The 20,852-nt window shown below is 42.6% G+C and overlaps 1 protein-coding gene across 13 annotated transcripts in view; it reads left to right on the top strand.

Annotated features, from left to right (window-relative positions):
- The window catches only part of PPFIBP1 (PPFIA binding protein 1), a 179,248-nt gene that overhangs the window by 136,935 nt on the left and 21,461 nt on the right, over positions 1-20,852 (top strand). For all 13 annotated transcript variants that reach the window (XM_037915204.2, XM_043538329.1, XM_037915171.2 and 10 more), the window contains 8 exons: positions 726-787; positions 1,408-1,492; positions 7,167-7,324; positions 9,809-9,939; positions 12,251-12,304; positions 16,782-16,842; positions 18,026-18,055; positions 19,621-19,792. In XM_037915204.2, coding sequence (XP_037771132.1) covers positions 726-787; positions 1,408-1,492; positions 7,167-7,324; positions 9,809-9,939; positions 12,251-12,304; positions 16,782-16,842; positions 18,026-18,055; positions 19,621-19,792 — 753 coding nt within the window. The remainder of the gene's footprint in view (positions 1-725; positions 788-1,407; positions 1,493-7,166; positions 7,325-9,808; positions 9,940-12,250; positions 12,305-16,781; positions 16,843-18,025; positions 18,056-19,620; positions 19,793-20,852) is intronic.

Genomic DNA, 20,852 nt, shown 5'->3' with positions numbered 1-20,852 from the left:
TTCTAATAGAAATAAAGAAAATCCAGACCTCTTAAAAAAAATTCCCCTCTTTTTACATATTTACATTATGGCGTTTACATATTTTTAAGTGAGGATTATAGATGAAGCACAGTTTGTACTCATCTCTGTTTTAAGGATCCTTTTCTACATCTAAACTACAACACGCATTCTAGCATGACTGCTCATCACAGTGAATACATATACCATTCCATCATGCTGTTCTCATCCATTCTGGGCTATGAATAAGCCTCATGACACAATGCTTTTCTCACCATGTCCCACAATCCACTGCTTAATTCCATTGCTTTGTATAGCTGGGTTGATAAAATGCCCTATGGAATGTTTGGCTGTTATCATAATGAAGGACTGTTTTATTGCACTCCTGTTGTAATGTTTTTATTTTGGAGCTCTTCATTATAATTATTCTGTTATTTAAAGGATTGAAATAACACAAGAAAGGCATCACTGATTGATTTAGCAGTTTCCTTAGTATTGTTTAGGATATGAATATTTGCTAAATTCAGTCATTCAGTTATTGAAAACTCCTTCCATAGAGAGAGTGTTGTGAATCTTGCTTTCCATTTCGGATGGAAATTATTGTAGTGGTTTGCATTTTGTTTGTTTATTTCTTGTAAACATAGCTTCAGAAATTGTCAGGATGCTTTCTTTCTTCCATTTACTTTCTCATTTAATCTGACTTGTGCAATTGTGTTGTATACTTTTAGATATAGAGGTACAGAAAATGAAGAAGGCTGTGGAGTCTCTAATGGCGGCAAATGAAGAAAAGGTAGCAAAACAGCCATTAGTTCAGCATTTGTTCATTGTGTGAAGTTATACCTCTAGTACGATCAGCACATGGGCAGCCTGTAAACTGTTACAGTTCATTTTGAAGATTAATTAGTCAGGGTCCAATTCTGTTCTCACTTAAGTCAATAGGTGTATTGCAATTGCTTCTGACCTCACCACAAATAGGCATTTATAAGTTGTATCCTGTAAATCTTGTCCATGCAAGTAATCCTTACTCACACAAGTAGTGCCATTGAATTCAGTGGGACTGCTCGCATGAGTAAAGGTTTGCGGCTCAAGACCTATCTTGTAAAGTGCTTTGAAAATGTAAAGCTCTACATAACACTTCTATGAATTATTAATGGGCCAAATATGAAAAAGAGCTTTCTATAAAGTGTATTTAGATCCTGAGTTTTGGTTATGTCCTTTGTACAGAAACCAGTTTTCACCAAATATAAATCCCAGTTTGGATTTCCAGCACTCTTCAAGCTCTGAGCTTTTATCCGCCTCTATTTTCTTTAAATCTGTTAGACAATTTAATTTATTTAGGTTTTTATTTCTTATTTTTGACTCTTCATAAAAGAAATCACAATCACAACGTGGATCCTCCTTTTATTTTAGGATCGGAAGATAGAAGAGCTGCGACAATCCCTGAATCGGTATAAGAAAGTGCAAGACATGGTAATATTGGCTCAGGGAAAAAAAGGTACAGTGCAAGTGCAAAGATTTCCCACATTGCTAGCATTTAAACTGCACAAATACTGTGATACCATTAGATATTTAACTCTCGGACTTATTATCTTTCCAGGTAAGAATATATTAAGACCCTGTTCCTCAACTAGTGTAAATTGGTATAGTTCCATTGTAGGCAATGCAGTTACACCAGTTAACACCAGCGATAACTGGCCTTGATGATTTTATAGGGAGCAGGTAGCGACTCCTATCATTTAGGTTGCCTGACGCTTTCCATTTTAAAAGATTCTTGTGCCTTTTTTTTTCTTTTTGAGAAGCTCTGTCACCTCCATTGATTGCCACAGGCCTTTGAAATTCAGCAAAGGGAAAGTCCTTGGGCTAGAGAAGTTCCTTTTCTTTGTCCCATGAAATTCCATTGAGGTTTAACTGTTAAAAATAACCATTCCCCCTCTCTAGCTTGCATTCCTTAGGGAGAGTTGGCAGCCTGCCAAAATAATAATTGGACATGACTGTTCTAAAGAGCTGAGTTCACCACCACCACCACCGAAGCAGCAGCATCACAGATTGCACAGGGAAAGTCTGAGAGCTGCTAGAGCAACTGTAGCAGTAGGTGATGGGCAGGAGAGAGCCAGGCTTGGGCTCTCCCCATCCTCGTCACATCCTCTGGAGCCAGCATGTGGCCTCAGGATCACATCCTCCCTCCAGAGGACATGACTTAGAAGAAGAGCACGCCCCCACACTCACCCCTCTTCTGTGGGATGGGAAGAGAGAAGGAACCAGGTTGGGCCAGGCTTCCCCGACCATCCCTAGAGCCAGTACATGGTACCAATGGCCTACCCCCCTCTGGGATCACAGACTTCTCTACTGCCAGATAATGTACTCAGTCCCATAGCTCAAGTGGTAGAATTCTGTGCTTTAGAAAAGGTGGTTCAGGTTTCCTAATCAAACACTCAAAATTTAGAAAATGCCAGAGGATTAAGGTTGTCTGTACAATCTTAATTTAGCCTCCTTGTGCATATTCGTTATGACACAGCCTTTAATTACATGATCATGTACTGTGTCTTCCACAAGACCCCTGCTTCATTCATTGCACAGGTTGGATCTTGTAGCACATCTGTTCCTAAAAGATTTAGTCTTGGTCAATAACTGTTAAAACAGATGTTGGCATTTTACCAGCGGGAAGGCTGCCTAACATTTTACCAGCTAGAGTCTGAGAGCGTACAGGCTGCAGACCTTATGACGGAAGCACAGTGACCTGCAGTGCTGAATTGCCTTGCATCGGAAACCGATTTTGTCACTCTGAACCTCTAGAAGGTTGCAAAGGACCAACCCCAAACCTCCACAAGGCTGAGAACTGACTTGTTAGTCCCCGACAAGGCAGTTTGGCTTGTTGAGGGTGGGGGGAAGGGCGGATGTGTATTAACACTGTAGGTGACCCCTAATGAGCATCCCAAGACTTATAAAAATTGGGGATTTCTAAGGTTGCTGGGGGTGGGACTTGGGAAGCCCCACTGAGACTCTCAAGGAGTGAAGATTGGCACTGGACAGGGAGCAGAATAGCTAACTCATGTCAGTGCAGGGTTCAGGTTTTTCAGTCCCTGAGAGTTCCTGTGAAGGGCCTGGATGGGAGAGGGATGGGGGAAGAAGTTCATCACGCTCTACATGTTGGGTACAAGTGGTGATTTTTATCACATTTATAATGTTCACACAGAGTAAAGTCCAGGATATATATACATACGTGGTACTTTAATAGGGCCAATTTCACAAAGCTGAAAACAATTATGAGCCAGATCAGCTCGGAGGAACAAATTGAATGATAATTTGGGAATCATTTAAGACACCTTACAAGGTGCCCCAAAAGCCATAATTGCAGAAGGCGGCCGTACTGATTTAAAAAACCACCTGGTTTAGAGGGAAAGAGAAGGCAGCTATAAAAAATAATTTGATATATAAAAACAAATGGAAGAAAGGGAAAAGGGAAAGTTTATAATAATGAATATAAATCAGAAGTTAGGAATTGTAGAAAATGGATAAGGGAAGCAAAGGATACAAGGGGAAATATGTGGCCAATAGAGTTAAGGACAATACGTCAGGCTCTGGGTTCTAGGCAGGTGAGGCCTAGTGGTTGAAGCCATGGCCAAGAACAGGCACCAAGGATCAACCCGGATCTGCCCAGGGATAGACTGCAAAGCCTGTGAGTTAGCAGCAGGATGGGTAGGGGGAATCTTCCCCTCCCTTCTACCCCCCACATTTTGCTGACTCGAAAGCCACCTGCAACCTCGCTTCCACAAGCCTTAGGAGGAGAGTCTGACCCATTAGGCAACAGACCGAAGGGAAGTCTCACTACTGTGCTGCTCCTAAGCTCTGCAGAAGAGGAACCCTCATCCTGAGGCTTCCAGAGAGTCATAGGAATTGGATCTTACGAAGTCAGCACAGGGTGGTGGGTGGGGACTGTGATTTGCAGGATACTCTGTGGCCAACAGAATAAGGGGGCATCTCTCTATCTTCCTAAGGGCTGTTGGATCTCCTGGCCCTCAAAGGGTTTGTAGGAGCAAGACTCCTCCCTAGCAGCTTCTAGGACCATTTTTAAAGAAGAGAGAGAAATTCCGGCACAAAAATTTCATGAAGGTGAAAATAGTGGCAGGGGGGTGTTTGTGGTTTGAGTGCATTTGACCTTTTAGAACATTGGAATGGAATACAAATGAAAAACTCACAGTGCTAAGGTTTCATTTTTGCAGTAAGGCACCCAGATTATCTCAGCTCTGCCCCTGTTGCAATGCACTGAGGAAAATCACCAGTTCATGCTGCCTTAGCCACCCATAAGAAGCAGTTGCATTATATCAATGATCACTGAAATGCCTTAGTATTAATCATATAGTGAGTGTGCTGCTTGACAGCATTGTTATCATCCTATGTAATACACGTAGAAGCACTTATACAAATTCCTGTTTAGACAAGTTGCATGGTGAAAGCAATCATTCCCCACTTACTAAGAGCCTGATCCTAAGCCCATTCAAGTCAATAGCAGTCATTCCATTGACCTCAGTGGGCTTTGACTCGGGATGTAAGAGCATGATCTTCCCTGGTGGGCTCCTCATGGTGGGCAATTTATTTACTAGTGTCATTGACCCCAGTTTACACGTCACTATATACCAGGGGTAGGCAATCTATGGCATGCAAGCTGATTTTCAGTGGCACTCGCACTGCCCGGGTCCTGGCCACCAGTCCCAGGGGCTCCACTGCCAGCCGGGGTTACATCTGCCGGCCCTGCTCAGCCCACTGACGGCCCCAGGTCCCGGCCACCGGTCCGGGGGGCTCTGCTGCTGGCCTGAGGTACCGGCCACTGGCCCCCTGTCAGCCGGGGTTCCGGCTGCTGGCCCCACTCAGCCCGCTGCCGGTCCCGGCCACCGGTCCAGGGGGCTCTGCTGCTGGCCTGGGGTACCAGCCACTGGCCCCTTGTCAGCCAAGGTTCCAGCCACTGGCCCCACTCAGCCTGCTGCCGGCCCCGGGTCCTGGCCACCGGTCCGGGGGGCTCTGCTGCTGGCCTGGGGTCCCAGCTGCTGGCCCGGGGCTCTGCAGCCACCCCCAGCTATGGCCCTCTGGCCCCAGCCTGGGGCAGTGAGGGGTGCAGACAGTGCCCCAAAGGGGCACAGCTCAGCATGGATTCTTATAACTGGCACACAAAACCTTAAATTCGAGTGAATAAATGAAGACTTGGCACACCACTTCTGAAAGGTAGCCGACCGCTGCTATATACAAACTTCATATGCCTATGTCATGAAATTTGAGCATTTACATGAAAAGAGCAAAGGGTGGCATGACAGAGCGAAGGGTGGTATGACAGAACAACCTATTTAGTAGTGGCGACACAGAGAGAGGTTTTGAAACCAAGGTTCAGTGGTGCACATTTGTGATACTCTACATTCCATGGGAAATGATAAAGGTGTATTTTATTTCTTGTATGCTTCACAGAACACAGACAATGTTTTTGGCTAGAGAAAAGGGGCAGTAAGGTTGAGATTTTACTTTGACAATAAATTATAGGTTCTAGAAACACAGCGCTGTGAATAACAATGACAAGAAAAAGCATTGGGGCAGTCGTGTGGTACTTTGGTATTGATCAGAAGTGTAGAAATCCATACCTTTCAATGACTGAACCAGTTAAAGAATGGCAATGCTCTCAGTGAAACTCTCACATGGTAGGGAATTGGCAGACTGAGACACCACTGATTTGTGGCACTGTACAAACTGGCAGGGAATTTTTTGTTCTTATTTAGAAGCTAGCACAGTAATTGATTTTGACTGTTCTTTTTCCAGTTATTTACTGCCTTGAGCTTTGTCCCCCATTTTGGCTCAGATGGCACAATGGAGACAGATTTTGATTCTTCATCTTACATTTGAGACAAACATGTCGGTTTCTTTTTGGCTCAGTGAGGATGGGAAAAGAAATGTCTCTGTGCAGTGTTTTCGGGTCTGATACATTAATGAACACACAGAATGTTCGACACGTTGAAAAGGAACCCCCTGAAATGCTCATGTGGAGGGAGTGGGTTTCTGCTGTAATTAAGAAAATATAATTGCATGAGCAGGATGCTTCCATCCACTGTGGCCCTTTTTAATCTGCTACAGTTGCATAAATGAGTCATTAGACAACTGGACCTAGCTAGGGGAAAGTTCCCCCAGCTCAGGCTTTGTATGAGCTGGCTTTTACACTGCCGCATGTGGGCCCCACCATAAGCCCTGCTTTGGATGTATATGAGAGTGGACAGGAGTAGGATGGGGCAGGGCCACAGCATGAAGCACTGTAGGGATTCCAGGCAGTGCTGCTACTGTAGGCAGCTGGAGACAGGCAGCCCCTTCAGGGCTACCTTACTCCAGGGGCCACAGGGGCCTCCGCAGTAGCCCAGAATTGGGAGGGCACCAAGCCACCGTTAGTCCCTTTCCTCTAGCCTCAGTGTGCTGTGCCCTGCCTCTTAATGGCACAGCAAAACATCTCACCCCATGCATTTAAATGAGGATTGTGCATTCTGGTTCCCCAAGAACCCCAAATAAACCTTAAAGAATCTATTGGGAGTCCAGTAACCGTATATTTTTGGAAATTTCATTTATTCAAAACCACAACTTAAAAGAAATTCAACCCTCTTGGATTTTTAAAAAAAAAAATCCAGTTGGATCATTAGTGTGCAGGGTTTCTGCCTAACGTTGCCTAGACATCAAATTCCAAATAGGGATTTATAGGGCCAGATCTTCAGCTGGAAGTTGGCATGGTTCCATTAAAGCCAATGGAGCTATGCCGAATTACACCAGTTAAGGATCTGGCTCACAGTGTGAAACTTTGCTTGCCTTTTGTTGTATGGGCACAGCACAAACATGATCCTATGGCTGCCTATGGGGTATCAGTCCTTCTGTCCTGCTTTGGTACTGCTGGAATTGGAGCTCCTGCTGTTAAGCACTGATGCCTTTTTGTTATTGGTGGAGTTTTACTTTAAGCTGTGTTGGGAAATCATGATCCCAGTCAGGAAGGGGTTAAAAAAGCCAGCCATCCCACCCTTACACCCTGTCTCCTCCTGTCACCGTCACCCTCCCAACCCTGTTGCCCTATTGAGCCCATAAATAAAAGTCCTCCGTAGAACAATACTCATATGTACTGAACTAAATCCAGTTTGTTTGCATCTCTCTTCTATTAGGCAAAGAAGGCGAATGTGAAGAATTTTTAAATTCAGGATCTGTTTCAGCGGTTTTATTGGACATGCAGAGTTTAACTGAGCAAGAGAAAAGCCCATCTCCTGTCCCAGGAATCAGCTCTCCGAGCCATGAAGAGTTTAACACCACTGTTCCCGAAGAGGTACTGTTCTCTATTTTCTCTCAGCGTATCACTACTTGACAATGTTACTCATGCTGTAGTTTGTATTACAGAAACCAGCCCCCAGCTTCTTTAAGTTTTCTTGCTTGTTAGGCAGTTTCAGTAAAACTTCCCCATTTTGTTCGGAAAGTCCTTACCAGTATGGAATTTGTTTGAAAGCCACCAACCCCAAATTTGTAAACACAAAAAATCATATTTAATTTTCATTAAAATGTCCGGAAATGATTTTAATATCAAATATAAGAAAGTTTCTGGAACTGTATTCTCACTGATTTTATGTAATATCTTATTTAAAAGCTTGTTTTCACTTACCTGAAGTAAATTTGAGACTATTTAAAATCCGTTAAAATATATACTATAGTATGTTTAAAGGGGTACAGTCTACTTGGTCTTTTCTCCCTTTCCAAAAATGAGTTATAAGTCGTTTATGATCTGTCCCACACCAACATCCTTGATTTTACAAGCATGTTTTCTATATTTAAAATATTTCTCTCTCCCCTCAAAGCACTCATGCAAAATGAGGAACTAACTGATTATACAGAGAAAACCAGTGGAAATAGCTGTAAACCAAATGCTGTCAAATGCACTAAGCAAGCAAACTGAAACATACGATCACCATCCCCGGCTCTCCTGACCATCCCCCACACACAAATGTTTCATTTATAGTAATCTTCAGGGTACCTTGTAACAGTGGATCAGAAAATTTCAGAGGGGTGTGATTCTTTTGAGTTGATGTCCCTTTAAACCTAGGGCATGGCCCTGCATTCCTTCAGCTGGAGATCCGGGTGAACAGGCCGTGCAGGACTGGGCACTAAGAAAGAGTACTGTGTCATGACAGTTATTTATAGGCAATTTCTTACACCAAGATAACGCATGAGTAAAAGTCTTGTTGACTTCTGTGGGACTGCTCATGTGTGAAAAGTTACTCATTTGAGTGGTGGGATTAAGACCCTAATTTTTATTTAGTATATTTACAAGTCTGGTGCTTCGGCCTTCTGGAAGGCTCTGAACAGCTTGGAATAGGGTGTTTGCCTCCATGGGTTGAATTTATATATGAATACATCGTTTTGTTGATTCTCTTGTAAAGAAATTGAGAACAATGGTGAAATGAATTACTGTAGCACCTAGAAGCCCTAATCATGGACTGGGACCCCACTGTACTAAGGTTGTACAAAGCCACCCCAAATCCCAGCCCCAAAGAGCTTTCAATTTAAGTACAAGACAAGACCCAACAGGTGGAGACGGTGGAGAAACCCAGCTGCATTCTACCAGCAGTTTCATTCACAAACATGTCTTGCATTTGCATTGTAAAATAATGGGGATCATTTTAGCTGACGTGGTACTGTCCTGTTATACATCATGTATTTAAACTGTTTCTTGTGTTGCTTAATATCTGAGATAACAAAGATTGAAAATTAAAAGTGTAATTTTCTCTTACCTTTTGTGTGCATTAGTTTATATATTGTGCCTCTCTGTTTGGGCAAATCACATGATCACATCCCATTGAAGTTGCATTTAATGGGACTTAAGCACATGCATAAAGTTAAGCACCTGCTTAAGGGTTTCACTGACGAGAGATGGATTTACACAAGTGCATAAAGTGAATTCATCTATTAACATTATGTAGATATTTAATAGGATGTTAGAGAAATTACTTTTAAAAAATCCCTATAAAATTTAATAGAAAATAACTTTGTACAGGATTTTTTGAACCATTCTATAGAACTGAAGAGCGGGCTTATAATTTTCTATTGAATCCTACAGGATGTTTCAAATAACCTATGAGAAAGTTACAGTTTTCTGTTAAATTCCATAGGACTTTTCCAGGTTGTGTTTTTGTCTTTTAATTTTAATGTTATGGATACATTCTACTGTTATGTTCTGATATGTGTATGAGTAGTAGTCCCATCGAACCCAATGGGATGCGTCCCATGCATAAAGCTGTGCATGTGTAAATAAATGATACGATTAGGCCTGAAGCCCAGATTCAGCAGAGCCCTTAAGTGTGTGTTTAAATGCTTTGCTGAATCAGGGCCTTAGCGCTTAGAGCCAGAGGGAGGCGCTTTACATTTAAAAGAAAATAAATGGCTTAAATAATTGGCCCCCTTGCTGGAAGTCTCAGAGGAGCCAAGGACTGGACAGAGATGGAGAGTGAACTGTTGTTTTATGTCATAGGGGGGTCCCTAGGGGAGACACATAGACCAGGCAGCATCAAGAGGCTTAAGCTGCTTTTATCCATCCTGTTATACCTGCTCTGTGTACCAACAGAAGATTTTAAGCTCCAGTGTTGTCAGCCTGGCCCATCTTTATAAGCACTAAACTATGTTTATAGTAAAAAGAAAATGAATCGAACCATATGCCTGAGTCAGACTTTTTATTTTTATCACTGATCTATTTAATTCTTATTTTCATGCAGTGATTGTGTAGTTTTTGCCCACTGTAATGTTGTATCCTTTCTTCTTTTAGAATTCACTACAGATTCACACCAGCATCTTGCAAGTTTCAATCCCTGCTTTTCCACCAGCACCCAAAAGCTCAGAAGCAGCTACAGAAAAAGTAAAAGCACAGCCTAAACCAGAAGTTGCGAGTGAAGTGAGGTATAGTTATTACAAACTATTTCTAACTGGTATGTAAAGTCAAAGTTTTGTTACAAAATGTTAGGTGAAATTGTGTTTATTGGACAATTAGGGTATTAAGTCTGTTTCCTCAAACTAGCACTGTCACGTATTATAATGCCCATCTAGGGTTGAACTGTATGCTCACCAAAAGCATTTCTGTTATCATTGTTGTTCATTATAGCACCAATAGTGTGCTACATGCTTGTGAACAAAGAAGGCGTTGAAATTAATAGGACTGTTGTGGGGAGCAGTTGCCCCATAGTGCCCCCCAACTGGCTGAATGGGGCACAATAGGTGCTCCCTGCCACAGTTTCCTTCCCTGAGATGGGTCTCCTCAGCGCACACCAGCCAGTGCTAGAGCTGTGACTTAGCCTTCTGGCCAAGTCACAAACAAAACCCCTTCTGGGGTAGCAAACATCCAACTAAATCACAACAAACAAAAAGGTTCTTCTACTCTTTGCGGGTTTCTCTTCATCCCACCCCCTGGGACCTGTTCTCAGTTTCTGGGCTACCTTTGAGTCATTATGGCCCTGCTCCAGTAGAGCATCGGGTCCCCAGGCTGGTTCCACTGGAGCAGTGGTTCTCAACCAGGGATACGTGTACCTCTGGGGGGTTCGCAGAGGTCTTCCAAGGGGTACATTAACTCATCTAGATATTTGCCTAGTCTTACAACAGGCTACATAAAAAGCACTAGCTAAGTGAGTTTCATATGGACAATGACTTGTTTAGACTGCTCTGTATACTGTACACTGAAATGTAAGTACAATATTTATATTTCAATTGATGTATTTTATAATTATATGGTAAAAATGAGAATGTAAGCAATTTTCCAGTCATAGTGTGCTGTGACACTTCTGTCTGATTTTGTAAACAAGTAGTTTTTAAGTGAGGTGAATCTTGGGTGTACACAAGACAAATCAGACTCCTGAAAGGGGTACAGCAGTCTGGAAAGGTTGAGAGCCACTGCCCTGAAGTACCCTTCTCCTGCAGACCCTGGCTCAGAAGTTTACACAGGAGCCTGTCCATTCTCTCTGGTTCCACAGGGAAGATTGATCTCCCTCAGCTCTTTTACAAGGCCTAGGTGTCCATTAAGTTGTCACTTGACTCTCCTTAACCATGCCACCTCAGTCTGGGAAGCAACTAATTAATTATGGCAAGTGTGTGGCTGGCTCCATTTTCCCCCTTTAAGATAGGGATGAAATGCAGTGGGGAATCCGGATATTTCTTTTTATTTTATATAAATAGCTTAGTTTTAGATGCAATATCATCATGTGTAGTGTGAATTTGCTGTAAGCGATTTGCACTCGGAGATTTTTAAAAATTCCTGAAAAGCACTGCCAAACCCAAACCGAAACTGAGAGTGACTAGCCAGTACACAGGAGCCGTAACTAAGCCACCAGGAAGAAGATGAGTCACAGTTTCAAGAAGTCTGAGAGGCTGATTCCCTTGAGGCTGGCATATGACAATGAAACTGGGTTTTTCTAGCCTGAGGCATAAATGAGTGCAGATTTTAATAAGGAGCGGCGTTTGAGATTTTTAAAAACAGCGAGAGGATTACAGTCTTAGCCACAGAACTCCTAGTAAAGCTAATGAGAGATGTTTAGCTAAATTCCTTAGTTGGCTTTTGAAGATCTCAACCATTATTTTTATCTATAGTAATATGGGATGTTAGGAATCCAAATGCCATGAAATCTCATTGATATAAGACTGTCTTTGACTTCAGGGTACAAACTAGAGCAGACAAGTGTTGAAGTGTGCTTTCTTTGGCCCTGACCCAGGAAAGCATCTCCACCCAGGACAGCACTTGTGCTTAAGTGTTTTCCTGAATCAGGGCCTCTGTCCTTCTCGGTTCTCCTTCCCTCTCTTCCAGTGGGTCCCATATTTCTTCATGCTGTGCTGCCACACATGTAGCTCTAGCCTTAAGCAATGTGAATCTCATTTCTTGTTCATTTTCTCTATTTTTAAAGACAATCACGGTGACCCGACTCATTCCCAGAGTTCCCATTATGGGCTGCTTGTGTATTCCTTTCTTGCAATGGCATATGAGACCATTACATATGCTGTGACCTCTTAATTTACTCACTCAATTCCTGAATATGTTGGTTAGCCTGCAGTGGTATAGGAAGTCTTTGCTATGCGTCTTGAGTTCACTCCCATCCTTTTACTTTTATAACAGAAGATGACAGAAGGAAAGATTTGATTTGTGGTAATTATATAGCCATTCAGGTGAAAAGAGAGAGAGTGAAATTCGTAGGTATCTTATAATGGAGCACCTTGTCTGTTTTTACAGTGAAGAGACAGCACCATGTTCCTCCGTAGAAACACAGCCATGTGACAGTCCATTGTAAGTACCATATCAACCAATGAAATGCTTCTACTTAAACACCTTTCCACCGTATTTGTAAAAAAATTTTAATGAGCACATGCAAATGTGTGGTGTTGTTCTAACCACGTTAACTCATTTTAAAATAATTTGGTGATGAGTTTTCTGCTCTGATTGTTTCTAATAATTTCTAGTGCTTTTTCAATAAATATATATTACCATCTCATCTCATTTCTGTTGCAGTATGAAATGTCTTCAGTCAAGTCATGTAACATCAGTAGGCTTGGGGCTTAAAAAAATTTTTTTTTTAATACGTATGTGACAGGTTCCTCCCGGGGTGCCATGCCATCTGGAACTGAGAAAACCACTGACCCCGACTGACTCACTAGCCTGGCTCCCTTTATACTGTAACCAATGCATGGTGGGGCCAAAATGAGTCACCCAGTGTGCCCTGGAGCAAGGGATCAACTTCCCAACATGCAACTGTTGCCATCCCATAATGTCATTTGTGTCCCATAATTTTTCCACATTTTTTTAAAAAGTCCCACAAACCCACATGGCACTCCTTGCTCTCCACATTTCTGACAGAAGTGTGAAGCCTGCACAGCTCTCAATAATGTTATAACTGTTGCAAGCACAGGATGCAGGGTGCTTCAGTATTTGCAGAGTCATAAGAAGAACCAAATCAGCGAGGAACATGAGAATTTCCTGTGAGACACTTTGCTGAGGGAGATAGCGAGAACCAGTTCAAGGTTGTTGGTGGCATTCGTGGAGCAGCTGCCGATGGCAGAGCGCCACTGCTGGGCCCAAGAAACGAGCACTGACTGGAGGGATCGCATCATACTGTAGGCTTGGGATGACAAGCAGTAGCTGCAGAATTTTCAGATGTGCAAGGCCACATTCCTGGAGCTGTGTGCCAAGCTCACCCCAGGCCTTCAGTGCAGGGACACCAAATGAGAGCTGCACTGACAGTGGAGAAGCAAGTAGCAATCATGCTGTGGAAACTTGCAATGCCAGATTGCTGCCTGTCGGTAGGAAATCATTTTGGAGTTGGAAAATCCACTATGGGGGGCTGCTGTCATGCAAATGTGCAGGGCCATTAATCATCTCCTGCTATGCTGGACTGTGACTCTTGGCAATATGCAGAATATAGTGGATAGATTTGCAGCAGTGGGGTTCCAGAATTGTGGTGGGGCAATAGATGGGGGACACTTCCCTATTTTGTCCCCAGAGCACCTTGCCACAGAGTACATTAACAGAAAGAGCTGCTTTTCTAGTGTTATGCAATCATTGTTGGATTACCGGGTACGCTTTGCTGAGATCAATGTGGGCTGGTCAGAGAAAGTGCATGATACTCGCCTCTTTAAAAACACAGGACTGTTCAGAAAGCTTCAAGCAAGGACTTTCTTTCTGGACCAATGGATTACCATTGGCGATGTTGACGAGCCAGTAGTGATCCCGAGCTCCTTCCCCTGACTCCTCTGGGTCATGAAGCCATACACTGGCCATCTCAACAGCACCAAGGAAAGATTCAGCTACCTGCTCAACAGGTGCAGAATGACAGCTGAATGCACTTTTGGAAGATTGAAGGGACACTGGCATTGTTTACTCACAAGACTGGATCTCAGTACGAAACACATTCCAATGGTATTGCTGCCTGCTGTATCCTGCATAATATCTGTGAAGCAAAGGGGAAAAGTTGCCACCCGGGCGGAGGTGGAGCAGCTGTTTTCTGAGTTTGAACAGCCAGATGAAAGGGCTAATAGAAGAGCTCAATGTGGAGCTATACAGGTCATGGAGGCTTTGAAGGAGCACTTGAACAGTGAGCCGGAATAATGCATTGTGGTGTATTGTGCTCAGCCTGGGCATACTCTTTTGGGATATGTTAGACATTGTGAGGTGCTTGGTGCACATCCGTGGTATAACACTGTCAATGCACCTATTAATTTTCCGGTGCTTGCTGTCCATTTATGATGATTATACTGTTTGTCACTGATCCTATGAGTTGTTGCACATTGTACAGTAACAAGTAAGTGGGTGGTTTTAGAGATGCTAGGCACTCTGCAACTAGTTGTAAGCTAATAAAGAGGAATTATTTTCCAAATAATGGAATTTTATTCAGTAACAAAACCAGTGCAAAGAAAAGTCTGTGCATTGTAAAAGTAAATACATTAAAAACTTAATAAATGCTTGGAACAGAACTTAACAAGGAGAGAGAACATTCATATCCAGTTTACCTACACATATAGCAATTGTGGCTTTCACAAGTCAATGTACTTGAAGCTGTGGTGGAGTGGTAGATGTAAGAATACAACCCCTGACACCAGGTGGAATATTGAAGGCGGGTGTAGAGAGGTGCTGTAATGGAGTTCACCATGGACTGCAAAGGGAAGCGAGCCCGTGACTATTGAACCTCTCGGCCTATGGCAGTCTGCAGCATCTGTGTTTGAAGCCCCATTGTGCCCTGGTGCATCTTCTTCTCCTTTTCCTGCTGGGACTCCTAGGTCTTTCTCCTGTCCGTTCTTTCCTTCTCCAGGCTACCTGCAGTGTTCACATTCCAGGCCCCTTGCTATTGGTATGATGCAGCATGTCTCGCAGGATCTCATTGAACATGTCATCCCGAGTCCTCTTCTTTCACCTCCTTATCTGGCTCAGGCGTTCCCTGGGTGTGGAGAGGGAACCCCTCAAGGCTGCAGTGGCAGCAGCTGCAGATGAAGCACATAGAGGTACCGTTGTCAGTGTAGTCACAATGGAAAGTGAAACTTGAGATTCAGAACTCCCTTCCCTTGCTCCCATAAAGTTTTAAACAAGACACGCTTGTTGACACGTCTGCTTCTGAATGCTTGTGTATGGCACCACTCACAGCCATGGTGAGTATGGTCCACCAGGGTGAGGGAAATGAAGAGGGAATTGCTCAGATGCATGAAACTGAGTATAAGGCAATGGCCCTGAGTACTGGCACCATTTTCCACAAGCAGTGGTGATTTTAGCTAATCTCTGTCTCCAGTGGGTAACAAAGGCTTAGAGAGCGCAGCTGCTGCTGGCGTCCTGGAGCTGCCAGGCCCCTGTGCTGCTACCCTGTGCACTGCAATGGTGCCTGCCAAAGTTACTGCTGCCTGGCATGTGAAAGTGCCCTACTGCAAAGGAAGAAATAAGACTGTCATCCCTGGAAACATTCGGGAGAGGACTGCAGAGTACTTCCATGAAAGTTTCATTAAGATCTCTCAGGAGGATTCAAGGGACATCCCTGTGTACAGAAACAACCTGCTCCTCATGGTCTCTCTTCCCTAACTCTACAGGGAATGAAAAGCAGATAGCAGTGCTACAGCTCTTTGTTGTACTTCTAGGACAAGCCAATTAATGAAAAGTCGATAGCTGTGTCTTGTTAAATTGGGGGTGCCATCAGTACATCATTGTGATGGGAAATACATTTACACTTCCCCTGCCCTGGGCTCGCCCGTGCTCAACTCCAGGGACTGACTGTACTGCAGTGGAATCTCAAACAGGTCCTGGCTCCTGTCATCCCTCATCTTCCTCCTCGTCCTTGCTGTTCATAGCAGGAGTCTGTGTCTCGGTCTCTGCCAAGTATGGCATGCAGCTCTTCTGTACCTCGACCATATGGGATGCTTACATCGGTGGGAGACCAATTTAAGTGTAGACACGCACAATTAGGTTGACACAAGGCGGCATATGTCGACCTAACTTCATAGGATAGACCAGACCTATGTCTCATTGAAAGTCACTTCTGAAAATGGGATTTAGGGTGACGTTTTCAAAAGCAGCTCAGCGACTTAATAACCTAAGTCTCTTAAAATGAAATTTGGCAATACCTGTTGTTGACAGTGTTGTCTGTCTTTTAAAATGTTTCCTAGTTCCGTTTTTTCAATTTTTTTGCAATCTAAAAATAGCGTGTGCATTTTCTTTCTTTGATTGTGATCCCAAAACAGTTTCTTTTCTATCTTTACTGAAATCCTAAAATAAGTGATTTTTTTCCTTGAGGGACTTTCCTTTAAAAATAGTTATATTTTGTTTTTAAAATGTATATGCACTTCTTAACAAGTGAAATAACCAAGAATTTTTAAATGTTCACCGAAATTGCTTGAATGAAACCTGTACAAAATGGTTACTGTATGCATAGATGCAGATTAAACTCTAAGAGCTTGTAAGTTATGCGTGTAATTTGGCTCAAGGAAGTATGTTTTGGGTGTGTATTTTCAGCCTACCTTTTGGAAAATTTAATTTAAAATAAGAAGCAAAGGATTTCAGAGTTAAACATCCTGTCACTCCAGCATTAGCTCGTCCTCTTGTACCTTAACAGTAATTGTGCTACAGAAGATCTCCTGGCAATACCTAGCCACCACATGGGAGGAGTTAACAAAGGAGGGCTGTAATACAATCTTTATACAGTTCTTTAGAATATATTTGCCTTTGAGACAGTGGGGTCTAAGTCAATTAACTCCTAATTATTTTGATTTTGATTTTTATGTTCTTATTGTAGAGCGTCACCGCTGCAAAAATCCAGCAGTCTGGGCAATTTGAAGAAAGAGGCATCAGAAGTGGTTGGTTTTGTTTTTTAGTCCTTTCTTTCCCCTTAATACTGAGGTCCAGATTGTCTACCCCAGTTCTGGCCCCCTGAGTGGTGCAAGGGGCTGGAATCTGGTTGGAGCCGGCTAGTGGAGAATTCCTGTGGTAGTGGGGGAGGTCTCTTGGGTGGCATGGAGTCAGTTCCTCTACCAGCTCTGTCTGCCTGCCCCAGATTAGGTTTGGAGCAGAGCATAGCTCTGGTCATTCCATTTACAGCTAGCTATGACCCCATTTGTAACAAAATCCTGTGGATATTAGTGAAGAAGAAAATCTGTCCTTGAATATTTAGGGGTCTATCCTCTTATTGTATGAAGTATTTACATAAGTAAATTTCCTGCACTCCAAAGCTGTGTCTTCATTAGGTAAAAAGGTGTATTCTTAATTCAAGTTACCTAACGAGGTAAAATCCTAGTAAAGACAAGGCAGTTCACCATTGTCCTGTAAATTAGCAGGGCAAGTTGAAGACAGGGGGCCCCCAGCATCTCAGCAATAGAGATGGGTGAATGATAGAGATGGAGGAAACTGGAGGAGAGGGTGAATTTTGCTTAGGGTTAAAAACCTTTATCTGTCGTAACGAGAACCAAAACTAAACAGGTCAGATCTGAGTCCTGTTATATCCAAATCTGTGATAAGTAGCTCTAATTCAGACTCACTGTTATTTGCAGAGCTATGGAAGGGTAAACCTGGAATTATACCCCATAAGATTTATTTTCACTGTGCTTAGAGAGAGATGCTTTTTTACCAGCACTAAATTCATTTAATTTTTGTAATTAAAACCAGTGTTGGTTGTGCAAAGCCATTAATAAATCAGGATCTAAAAGGACCATATTATGAAATCCAAAACCTAAACAGAAATGCATGTATAGGGGGAAATAAAAGTGACATTAATCTAGGGGAAGTATAGTTCTTATGTGCCAATATATATTTATGCCTGTATCTGTATTTTCACTCTATGCATCTGAAGAAGTGGCTTTTTTACCCACGAAAGCTTATACCCATATAAATCTTAGTCTTTAAGGTGCCACCGGACTCCTCATAGTTCTTAAGTGATTTCCTTTGAAAAATAGAAGAGGAAAGAAATCTCACTATTTTTAACTGAAATGAATTAAATAATGGGGTAACTAAGAATTTTAACACTTCTCAATCCTTCCCAAACAGGACGAAGAACCTGTACAGAAACCAGCAGAGGTAACTTTTGTGTGTGTCTTCGTGTGAAGCGATGCAGAGAGCAGAAGGTGTTTTAAATAGCGTAGTTTTATTCACATTGTGTCCAAATTTTTAAGGGAGAATAGCAGACCTGCAAGCAAGGTTGTGAAGTGTGATTCAGGGAATATATTCGGGTCTCCACCATCACTTTGTGTCCAAGTTTATATTCTCTCACTCTCTTGTCTTCTCACACATGGCTCTTCATTTTGACTTGCTGAGAATAAATAAAATCACCCATTAGCTATTTTCCCCACCTTCTCTTTGGGCAAACATCTTCAAATCACTCTGTCTCCTAGTTGAGGTTCTCCCCTCACCTATACTCACCATGCCCCAAGGACACCCCTTATTGTGGTAGGCTGTCCTAGCTAAGTAGGACTCCAGGGGGCTTGCAGGAGGCTTCTCCTGAGCTAGCCAGAGGATTCCTTACAGAGCAGCACAAGCAGTTCCGTTCCCACATGGCAGAGTGCGTGCTGCTGCTTCAGCATGCTCATCCCTTGTCAGCCCAGGATCAAGGGATTTAGAGTGTCTCCAGCCCTGCAACCCTGTGAGGTTACACGTTGTTCCACCACAAACGAACAAAGCTGCGTCTCAGATTTGTTGTTTAGCTTTGTAGCATTTGTAATTAACTTGTGTTTTTCTACCTTAGAAACCTTCCAAGTTCACGTTGTTTTGGAGCAGAGTTGCTATTATCTTTTTACAGTGGTTGCCATTAAAAAGTAACCATTTATCAACCACTACCTAGTATGCAGCCACTATTTCCTGTTCTAAGTAATTTCAGTGAATTACTGAAATTCTAAGTAATGGGGAAGAATCCTAGTATCTCAAATACCACTTTTATAGTCGTGACTGTGTTTTTCAGCAAAGGGAGAATTGTTGTGTTTACCTTGCCAATCAGAGACCATGAGAGGTTAAAAGTCATATGTTTAAAAACTCAGAATAAATAGAGATGTGCTTATTAATATTACAATTATCTTAGATTATCAAAACTGCCAGAATTTTACAAATCTAATTTGTCTCCACCATTTATGCCATTTGCTTGCTGCTTTTTGTTTCTTTGAATTGGACAATGGAAATAGGCTGCTAGTCCAGTGATTTTCATACTGTGCTCTGCAAACCTCTGATGGTCCCTGGAGACTTTCTGGCAATCTGCAGAGAACTGGCCAGTGATGAGGTGCTTGTTCTTCCTCCATTTTTCCAGAAACTTTCAGTGGGAGATGAGGGAGCTCAGGACTTCACAGGATCACGCCCTATGTGAAGGAGTGGTTAATTTATTATTTTAAAGTGCCACTTTTGCAAGATCTGAAACATTTAGTACAGAAATGCTACTGTTAAATGGGTAGTAAATATAATTGAGTCCCAAACACATTTTAACTGAAGATCTTGCTCATTTAATCTAGACTCAGTAAATGCACACTATAATCTATTTTACAGTGCAAATGCTACCTTTTTTTGCAGATTACCTTTCAGAATTAACTGTGCACAATTAAAAGCTTTTTATGGTGCAGTAAGATTAAGTTCTAAAGTTTTTTGTTTTCCTGACTAATCAGACTAAAGCTTCCGTGGAAGGTAACAAGTGTGGAACCCTCCCTCCAAAATCCCCAAGCCATAGTGGTACCGGAGATGAGGACAGTTTTGGTACCCGGAAAGCCAGATCTTCATTTGGACGAGGCTTTTTCAAGATAAAAAATAACAAGAGGACAGCAAGTGCACCTAATTTGGGTAGGTACCACACTCCTGAAAGCATCTCCAGTGTATTCTGAACAAGAGTCTTTTATAATGATGAGGGTTTCTTTTTATACATCTTGTAGCTATCGTAAACGGGCAGGACCAGCCACAGTATAACCCAAAGGCTGAGCTGGAGTAACCGATGGCTGTGCAAGAAAAGTCCTGTGCTATTGAATAGCAGGTCAATCCAACCCTTGCCTTGACCTCTCTGCTCAGACCCTCCATAGCATACTGCATTTTTAAAGTAGCAAGTTCCTTACTGAAATGCAGCGGTTCATAAGTATTTTTCTCCTGCTCCAACCTCTGCTCAGTACTGTGACCTTATCACAAGAGCAGTGTTGTTACCACAGTCCAATATTATACCTACAATAGCACCTCTAGTACAGTTGTCTTCCACCTTTTTATTACAAGCGTCAGCAAAACGTGGGCATCTGACATGCATCCTCCCAGAATTTTTAATTTTCCCCTGGGAGAAGAGCAGAGAAAAACCTCCATCCTTCAGAAGTTTAAATGGGATTACTGCCTCCTTGGTCAGAGGAAAAGACTTCCACTCTTGCCTACTTAATGGTCACTCCGATCCTATGCCCAAGGGAGTTAATTTACCCACAGCCTTGTTCTATATGGCCCATGTCTTCCTCTCCCATATATAATATGAAAATTGATAGGCCTACATGGAACAGATTTCAATGATTAGACCCGTTGTCTTGTCCCACTAAGATGTTTTTGTGCCCATTTCTTCATACGACATCTGCAGTGTAACAAAAATAGCAATTTTTAAATAATCCTTGTTAGCTGAAGGCAGTTTGGTATACTGGTCACAGCAGAGGACTGGGAGATGGACCCTGGGTCCTGCTCCTAGCTCTGCTATGAATTTGCTTTGTAAATCTGAGAAAGTCACTTACTTTGTCTGTGCTTCAGTGTATCCATCTGGAAAACTAGTCAATAATACTTGTCTCCCTCATAGGGGTATTGTGAGGTCCAGGCACAATGAATTGTTATGACACATGCAATCTTTTACTTTCTTGTGCTCAAATGCTGATTTGAAATCATCAGG

The sequence above is a fragment of the Chelonia mydas genome, chromosome 1, assembly GCF_015237465.2.
Source record: "Chelonia mydas isolate rCheMyd1 chromosome 1, rCheMyd1.pri.v2, whole genome shotgun sequence".
NCBI classification, from domain to species: Eukaryota; Metazoa; Chordata; order Testudines; family Cheloniidae; genus Chelonia; species Chelonia mydas.
This window is presented reverse-complemented; position numbering and strand designations above follow the sequence as displayed.